The sequence below is a fragment of the Equus asinus genome, chromosome 2 (assembly GCF_041296235.1).
Source record: "Equus asinus isolate D_3611 breed Donkey chromosome 2, EquAss-T2T_v2, whole genome shotgun sequence".
Taxonomy (NCBI): Eukaryota; Metazoa; Chordata; class Mammalia; order Perissodactyla; family Equidae; genus Equus; species Equus asinus.
Window position 1 is genome coordinate 73,281,187 of NC_091791.1, and position 9,735 is coordinate 73,290,921.

The 9,735-nt window shown below is 40.1% G+C and overlaps 1 protein-coding gene and 1 pseudogene across 1 annotated transcript; both read right to left on the reverse strand.

The window, feature by feature from the left end:
• Positions 1 to 552: 552 nt before the first annotated feature.
• Positions 553 to 1,012, reverse strand: LOC106824752 (small ribosomal subunit protein uS15-like; annotated as a pseudogene).
• Positions 1,013 to 3,630: 2,618 nt separating this feature from the next.
• Positions 3,631 to 5,684, reverse strand: LOC106824745 (60 kDa heat shock protein, mitochondrial). The gene has a single exon (XM_014831228.3). It carries the CDS (start codon positions 5,608 to 5,610, stop codon positions 3,889 to 3,891), a length of 1,722 nt encoding a protein of 573 aa, XP_014686714.1. The 5' UTR covers positions 5,611 to 5,684; the 3' UTR covers positions 3,631 to 3,888.
• Positions 5,685 to 9,735: the final 4,051 nt, after the last annotated feature.

Consider the following 9,735-nt stretch of genomic DNA (forward strand, 5'->3'; position numbering starts at 1 on the left):
TTATGTGGGATGCCACCTCAGCATGGCTTCATGAGTGGTGCTAGATCCATGCCCAGGATCCAATCTGACAAATCCCTGGGATGCTGAAGCTGAGCATGTGAACTTAACCACTTGGACATGGGGCCGGCCCCTCCAATATCTCATTTTTTAAATCAAGAGTTGGCTTAGTTTTCCAGGGCAGCCCTCACGGCATGACTTAATATGGCGAATTTATACTATTCAATGCACCGTGGAAACCAAACCCTCACTATTACATTGTTTCTCTTTGTTCTGGGTTCCAGCTGGGGATTCCAGAAGCTCATTTTTCTCACAATCCCAGAAATAAAAGTGCTCCCCTCTGACTCTCACTAACAACCCCACTTACATGGACCTACCTTTCTCTTGTGTCCTGATGACAGTGGTGGAAGATGGAGCACTGATGCTTCCTGGCATGGGCTGGACAGGAAAAGAAAGCACCATCTATGGAGCTGGTGGGAAGGAAGAGACAGCAGGAGCAGTCAGGCAAAGCCAGCCCAGGGCTGTGATTCTCTATTTTTCTAGTTAAACGATGGTTTATTGCTTGAGTACATAGATAAATTTATGCAACCAGGGAGAGGCTGTGGATGACTCACATTTCCAGTTGAGGGAGAGCACTCGTCTAGTCTTATATCTAGCCAGCTGGTAAATGTGGCTCTCAATCAGAATCAGATGGAATTTAGCATCCTTATCCTTTCTGTTCTTCTCAAGATGCTTTCAAACTGCAACAGCTTTCTTAAGTAAGAATTAAGACTTTGAGTCCTTTGTACTTAAGAATTCTCAAGATTTTATTGCCTCTCACAAAACATACTTGTGCAGTGCCATGTGAGTTTCTCAGGACCACATCAATTTGTGAGGGAGTCAGGCCCTTATTGGCCAGTTTGTAGATCTGCTCTTTTGTGTCATCAGACATCATCTTCAGCCAGGTGGGGATGCTGTGGCAGAGGGGCAGAGCCTACTGGGACAAGTCCTTCCCAGGAACATACATGTGACCCATGATGGCAGTGGTCAGGCAGCAAAAAAAAATGCCCCAGGGCTGCAGTTCTTAAGAAAAAGCTGGCTCCCCAGGGGATTGGGCAGAGCACTTCTGTTTTTCCCACAAGGGTTACAAAAACTAGTCTATATTATTAAGGATTGTTTCTTTTCTTACTCAATTTCATTTCGGACTCTATGTCTCCAATCACATAGACTAGCAGATAAAAGGCATCACATCAAGTCCTTTTGGGTTGCTTGTCTCCTCATCTCTCTTATTTAATACAAGATCTATTCTGGGTCTCAAGCAGAGCATTGGAGGTGGGAAGGAGCATGTGGCCCTGGTCTACACTGCCACCTGTGGAGAGAGATGCTCACAGCCCCTCCTGCTTGGCCAATGTTTGGAGCACAGGATTTTTTTCATGAGGCTGCCACTTCCTCCTTCATCAGTTCACACGTGTGTGGCCTGTAAGTTGGGATTAACACATAGGTACTGCAGTGGACTGAATGTTTATGCCCCTCCCTCAAATTCATATGTTGAAATCCTAACTTCCAAATGATGGTATTTGGAGGTAGAGCCTTTGGGAGGTGCTTAAGTCATGAGAGTGGAATGCCTGTGAATGATAGCGCCCTTAAAAATGAGGTCTTAGATGGCTCCCTTACCCCTTCAACCATGTGAGGACACAGTGAGAAGATGACCACGAACCAGGAAATGGGACTTCACCAAATACTGAATCTTCTGGTGCCTGACCTTACACTTTCTAGCCTCTAGAACTGTGAGAAATTTTTCTTTGTTTATAAGCCACCCAGTCTGTGATATTGTGTTATAGTAGCCCAAATGTACTCAGACAGGTACTCTTAGTTTGACCTGCACATTTGAGCCAATTAAAAATTGAGTTTTTAACTTAAACTTTGATGTAAAAAATTGAAAAGGGGGCTGGCCCTGTGGCTGAGAGGTTAAGTTCACATGCTCTCCTTCAGTGCCCTAGGGCTTTGCTGGTTCAGATCCTGACCAAGGGCATGGCACCAGTCATGAGGTCATGCTGAGGCTATATCCCACATAGCACAACCAAGAAGGACCTACAACTAGAATATACAACTCTATACTGGGGGGTTCTGGGGAGAAGAAGAAGCAAAAATCAAGAAGTCTGGCAATGCTGGGCCCCTACTCCTGTTGCACAATAGTAGGCAGACCCTGAGTAGCAGCTGTTCCAGGATGGCATGGCCCACCACTCCTTCATAGTCCTTTACAACCATTGTGCTTCCCTCCTTTATGTGACCTATGTAGCCCATGTAGGCCTCTGAGTTGTAACTCCTGGCCTAGATACAATGATTTTCTGGAATCTTACCTATTCCTAGCCCTCTTCCCTGCCCCACCAACCAGCTACTGAGAACAGTATGTAGGTTATTTCTGTTCTAGGAAATCAAAAGCTCTCGTTCTCCCTCTGATGGCCTCTCAGGCTTTCTCTCCCTCATCACTTCAGTCAGGTGGCATCTTTCCCTAGTCCAAAGGAGACTCTGCCTTCCTCTTGCTGCTGAATAAAACAGGTTGTTTATGCACATAATAAATTCTCTCCCCCTGAGGGCTTATGATTTTGGAACACAAAAGCCAGAAAGCTTGGAAACGCTTTTTAAAAAAATTCTGTTACATTCCTTGAGGAAATGAAAGACATAAATTTCTCAAATAAAGGGAAGGGAATAGGAGGGGAAAACTCCACTGTAACTTAATATATAATAATGTTATACAGCCATGATTACTTATTTAACAAAATAATACATGCTCATTGTGGAAGTCGAAACTTTACAGAGGTGATGCATTGGGAAAGGAAGGTACCCAGATATCCTTCCACCCAGAGATGACTAGTATTCACTTATTCTTTCAGAGTTGCTGTTTGTAATCTTTTTTCAGAAATAGGTTCATACTCCTATATATCTCTGTAGCTAGACTTTTTCCACTTAACAATATATTGTGAACACCTTTCCATGTCAGTCCATACTGATTTATCTCATCGTTTTTATTGGCAGCAAGATTCTTTGTGTATGATTGAACTATCGATTTCTCCAATCCCCAGTGGTGGACCTTTTTGTTGTTTTAAATTTTTATTATAACTGAAGCGGTGAAGGTTCTTGACATACATCTTTACAAACCTTTTAGAAGTATGTCCTGGAAGAGGATCTGCTGGGTCAAGGAACGTGTACATTTAAAATTGTGGTAGACATTGCCAATAAACCCTCCAAATTTTACAGCATCAGTAACATTGAATTCGAATTTCTATTTTCTCCACCCACTTGCCAACATTTAGCTTTATCAAGTAAAACTGATTTCAATCATACTTTGCAATTAAAAATATGATTAAAATGTACTTTTCTGCCTTAGAATCTGGAAAGTAAATCAGTGACATTGTAAATTTTCTTTTTTTTTTTTTTTAACTTTCAACAAATTTTTATTACACAAAGGTTGTCACATAATTGGGTATTTCTCTACTTTATACACAATTATACTCTCCACAGAAAGGCTGCTTCTTAACTTCTCATCTGGTGACGGCAAGCACTAAAATCCTGATTTTAACAGAATAGTAGTAAAAATGCCTCAGTGATTTTTAAGTTGAAAGCAGTACATTGGTACATGGCTCTTGCACTCAATTATCAGGAATGTACAAATGTCTTTTTATTCAAAAATACAAAATAAATTATCTGTAGGCATGGACAATGACAGCAGTAAACCATTATATGTTGTCAACTGAAACCAGTAACTGATGGTTATAGTGATTTTCTTTAACATCAGCCAGCCTTTTCTTCAGTCATTTCCTTCAACTGACTTCTCTGAAGTTATAGGTGAGGAGCACTGCCCTCGGCTTCCTCTCACAGTTCATTAACAATGCTAAAGCACTATTCCAGGGGTTAGAACATGCCACCTCCCATCCCACCGCCCATTCCGCCCATCCCGCCCATTCCAGGCTCCTTCTCTTCCTTAGGAATCTCTGTGACAACAACTTCTGCTGTGGTTAACAGAGAAGCCACTCCAGCAGCGTCCAATAAGGCAGTTCTTACAACCTTAGTTGGATCAATGATTCCTTTTTCCACCATATTCACAAAATCTCCAAGCATAGCATCATAACCAATTTCTGAGGAACTCTGCATAATCTTCTCAACTATCAATGATCCTTCAACACCTGCATTCTTAGCAATGGTCATTGCAGGGATTTTGAGTGTCCTTTTAATAATTTCTATACCAATTTTTTGATCTTCATTAGCTGGCTTTATTGAGTCCAAGGCTGGAATGCACCGAAGCAAGGCACAACCCCCTCCCAGAACAATGCCTTCTTCAACAGCAGCTCGTGTAGCATTGAGGGCGTCTGTAACTCTGTCTTTCTTTTCATTCACTTCAACATCACTTGTCCCACCAACCTTCAGCACAGCTACTCCATCTGAGAGTTTTGCCAGACGTTCATTCAGTTTTTCCTTTTCATATTCACTAGTTGTGACATCTAACTGCTCGATGATTTCTTGAATACGTTTTTCAATTTGAGCCTTGTCACCTTTTCCTTTCAAGAGCATGGCATCATCTTTGGTCACAATGACCTCTCCAACTTTTCCTAAGTCATGAGGCTGAACATCTTCAATATTTAGAGTCAATCTTTCTTCTCCAAACACCGCACCACCAGTAGCGATAGCCATGTCTTTCAGCTGGTTCTTTCTATTGTCACCAAAACCTGGAGCTTTGACTGCTACAACCTGAAGACCAACTTTTAGCCTATTCAAAACGAGTGTACTTAGAGCTTCTCCATCAACATCTTCAGCAATTATGACCAAGGGCTTACGGTGAGCATTGGCAATTTCAAGAGCAGGTACAATGGACTGGACACTAGAAATTTTCTTTTCGCTCAATAGAACATAGGCATCTTGGAATTCACATTTCTGACCTTTTGATGTATTAATAAAGTATGGAGAAATATAACCTCGATCAAACTTCATGCCTTCAATAATTTCTAACTCATCATTCAGTGTTTTTCCATCCTTTACTGTGATGACACCCTTTCTTCCAACCTTTTTCATGGCATCAGAAATGATGTTGCCAATTTCTTTGTCTCCATTTGCAGAAATTGTAGCCACCTGAGCAATTTCTTCAGGGGTTGTCACAGGTTTAGACTGCTTCTTAAGTTCAGCAATTACAGCATCAACAGCCAACATCACACCTCTCCTGATTTCCACTGGATTAGCACCTTTGCTAATCTTCTCGAAGCCTTCCTTGGCAATAGAGCGTGCCAAGACAGTAGCAGTCGTAGTACCATCCCCAGCCTCTTCATTTGTGTTATTGGCGACATCTTGAACAAGTTTAGCGCCAATATTTTTATATTTATCTTTTAAGTCAATGGACTTTGCAACAGTCACACCATCTTTGGTTACTTTGGGACTTCCCCAACTCTGTTCAATAATCACTGTTCTTCCCTTTGGCCCCATAGTAACGGCTACAGCATCGGCTAAAAGGTCTACACCTTGGAGCATTAAGGCTCGGGCATCTGCACCAAATTTTACATCTTTGGCGTAAGCCCGAGTGAGATGAGGAGCCAGTGCGCTGGACACTGGTCTAATCCGGCGAAGGACTGCAGGTAATCGAAGCATTTCTGCGCGGCGGTGTCGGGGAGTGCAGAAGGAGAGGCAGGCCGTCGGCGGCGAGTGAGGGGTAAATTTTCTTTAATAAGATTTTTGATGTGTTTCATCTCGTGAAAAATTAGCAGAAAGAAGAAACAGGGATGAGGAAGTTACAGAGATTGAATCTAGCCTGGTTTCTAGATGAGGCCAGGACCAAACCTAGTGATGGAAACTAAGGGGTTGGGAAATTTGAGAAAACCAGAGGGAAAAGAAGGGCAGGGGAGACATATGTTTAGGGGGACACCAGTCAATGGGGGAGAAGCAAGGTCAATTTTGCACTGATAGCATCTTTACACTTAAGTGTCAAATATGTGTCTAAAACGTAGTTTCAGAGAATCTTTATAGATTAGCAGGAAAATTTTCACATAGCAAGAGAGAAGGTATAAAAACACTACATTGGTCATATGTGTCAGCAGCTGGCAGATGGGGACCCTCTCAGAAATGAAACAAAAGAGAAAAAAAGGAATTTTAGTAAATTCAACTCATTTCTCAGATCTAAGTTTAAAACCAGGGATGTGTTCTGAAACACTGCAGATCAGACCAGGCCCCTGGAACCTATTATGTCTCTCTGTTCTTTATACAATTCATCACAATTTGTGATCATTTTATTAATATTCACTTCTGTATCCAACCATATATTCTAACATTATGTTCCCATTGCTTGATAGAGTGCCCCACATATAGTAAGTGTCAATAAATATTTGATGAATGAAATAAAGAAGAAAGAGAATGAGAGAGGGGAGATGGAGAAAAGAAAAGGGGAAGGGAGAGGAGAGAGGAAGGGAGAGCAGAGGGGAGGAGAGGAGAGGAAAAACGAGAAGAGAAGAGAAAGAAAAAAGAGATGTGGAGAGTAGTACAAACCAGTGGTGTACTCAGGCTGGTGCACACAGTATGGAATGGAATCTCACTGGCTATCTGTGCCTTGGGGAGATGGAGGAGGCTGGAGTACGTTAAAGATCTGGGCATTAGGGATTGGTGGATGTCCTAGCTTCTTTTTTCGTTTACTTTGTTCAGGTCATATTGGCTCATAACATGGTGTAAGTTTCTGGTGTACACTACTAAATATCAGTTTCTGTATAAACAGCATCGTGTTCACCACCAATAGTGTAGTTTTCATCCATCATGATACATGTGTACCCCTTTACCCCTTTTGCCCACCCCACCCCTATCCCTCTGGTAACCATTAATCTGTTCCCCTTATCTAAGTGTTTATCTTTCACATGTGAGTTTTTGTCTTTCTCTGACTGATGTATTTTGCTTAGTATAATACCCTCAAGGTCCATCATGTTGTCACAAATGGCACGATATTGTCTTTTTTTGTGGTAAGTAGCATTCCACTATATATATATATATATATATATATATATATATATATATATATATATACCACATCTTCTTTATCCGTTCACCCATTATGGGCACTTGAGTTGCTTCCATATCTCGGCAATGGTGAATAATGCTACAGTGAACATAGGTGTGCAACAAATCTCTTTGAATTGTTGATTTCATGTTCTTTGGACAAATACACAGTAATAGAATTTAAAGCAAGTTTTAAAAGAACTAAGGGGAGAAATTGGCAGCAACACAATAATTGTAGGGAGCCTCAACATCCCACTTATGTTGTTTGTTTTTTGTTTTCTTTAAGGAAGATTAGCTCTGAGCTAACATCTGTTGCCAATCCTCCTCTTTTTGCTGAGTAAGACTGGCCCTGAGCTAACATCTGTACCCATCTTCCTCTACCTTATATGTGGGACGTCTACCACAGCATCGCTTGCCAAGTGGTGCCACGTCTGAACCCGGGTTCCGAACTGATGAACCCAGGGCCGCCAAAGCAGAACGTGTGAACTTAATTGCTGTCCCACTGGGCCGGCCCCTAGAAGCACTATTGTATGTGAGCAAACTGGGGAATAAAAATATGTGAAGTGCATTATTGTTCTTAATAAAGAAGACACAGAAGCAAACATAATGCTCATCTAGTTTAAATTCATGAACCAAATCCATAGCAATCAAGATAATTAAATGTCCAAATCTTATGATTGAGCAAAATATATATGTATGTGCCAATCACAAAATGATGTAAACATCACAAATCTAATTATATAAATTTAAAGATTTTATTGCTCCTTTTTCTCCCCAAAGCCCTCTGATGCACAGTTGTATATTCTTAGTTGTGGGTCCTTCTAGTTGTGGCATGTGGGATGCCGCCTCAGCATGGCTTGTCGTGAGGTGCCATGCCCGCGCCCAGAATCCGAACCGGTGAACCCCTAGGCCGCTGCAGTGGAGTGCACGAACTCAACCACTCAGTCACGGGGCCAGCCCCTGCTTATATAAATTTAAAAACCACATAACTAGCAATAGGGAGTATAATTTATTTATCCAAGAACGTAACACTAAATTCATTTTATTTTTTCAAAAGGCAAGATGGATGAACGTCGAGGACATTATACTAAGTGAAATAAGCTAGTCACAGAAGGACAAATACTTCATGATTCCATTTATATGAGGCATATAAAATAGCCAAACACATAGAAGCAGAGAGTAGAATGGTGGTGGCCAGGGGCTGGGGGAAGGGGAAATAGGAGTTGCTATGCAATAGGTAGAAAGTTTCAGTTATGCAAGATGATTAAGTTCTAGAGATCTGTACAACATTGTGCCTATAGTTAGCATTACTGTATTGTATACTTAAAAACTTAAGAGTGTGGATCTCTTGTTAAAGTGCTGTTACCTCAATAAAAATATAAGAAGATTTGGAAAAATAGAAAAAAGATTCTAACACTTGATAGTTGTTGCCTCCAGACAGGGTAGAGGGAATGGGAATGGGGGACACTGTATGAGTGCAAACTTAGCTTATAAGTAATTATGTAGTACTTTATTAATCTTATCAGGCAAAACTATTGTTTAATGTGGGTGATGGAAATACGGTCTCTATAATGTCATTTTCTGCACATTTACGTGTGTGTGTGTATGCATATGTATGTAGGTGTGTGTGGGTGTGTTACCTACAAATATTTAGAAAGGTGAAATTTTGTGATCCACGTGATGATCCTGTCTTATAATTTTATCTGCTTGACCAAGGTAAGTTTATTAATAGCAAACCAAAACTTAGGAAATGTGAAATGCCTTTCATACAATAAATGATAAGCTTCAAATGAGAGATCAAGCTGTAATATAAAGCACCAATAACAATGGAAAGAATAAAAGCAATAGTTTTTTTCAAAAAAAGCTTTACAAAATTATGGAAATGCTAACTAGATGAGGAAATTGACAGAGCTGATGTGGGAATGAAAGTATTGTTAACTGAGCATGGTACAGACTGCCTTTGGTCACACAACAGACAATATACAAAGGAAATTACACAGGCAGGAACATGAACTTCAGGTGGATATTTGGACTCTGGAGCTAACCTCAAGGATATAAATGCATTGTAATGAATAGCTCAAAGTTGGGAGAAATCTTTGTAATTTCCTCTGTGTTGTCCACAGGTTGTCTGTTACGTCACTATTTTAGAGCCTAGAATGTGCAACATCCTTATTAGCTATTAGGAACACCAAAATGAAGAAAGAACACTTGTGTCCTACCCTAAAGTAGTAAATATTCTATAGAATGATACACAAGTTGTCTCTGTTTCTTTATCAAAGTTAAAATCTCATTAAAGGTAGAATCCAGCACTGGGAACAAAAATCACATATTTTATTTCAGAATTTTGGAGCGTACACTGTATTCATTCATTCACTTATTCATCATTCACTCCATCAGTCAGCCAACAAATATCTTTTGAACATTGACTCTTTCCTGGATATTATTTTACAAGTTGTTAATACGAACCATTTAGACGTACCCTTTTTCATGAAAAAGCTTATAGACTAGCAAATTCCAGACAAAAAGTAAAATAAAAAATGTTGTCGGTATTTATTACAATATTTATTTTTGCTTGAAGAGAGATCACAGGTTTATATGAAAAAATATATTTTCCATCCAAATACATTTTTATGACAAGCTACAAATTGGATGAGGTATATGATAGGTGCTTTATGAATTTCAATGAAAAACTGATATTCAGTATCATTACAACTATTCATATTTTGAATTTATGTT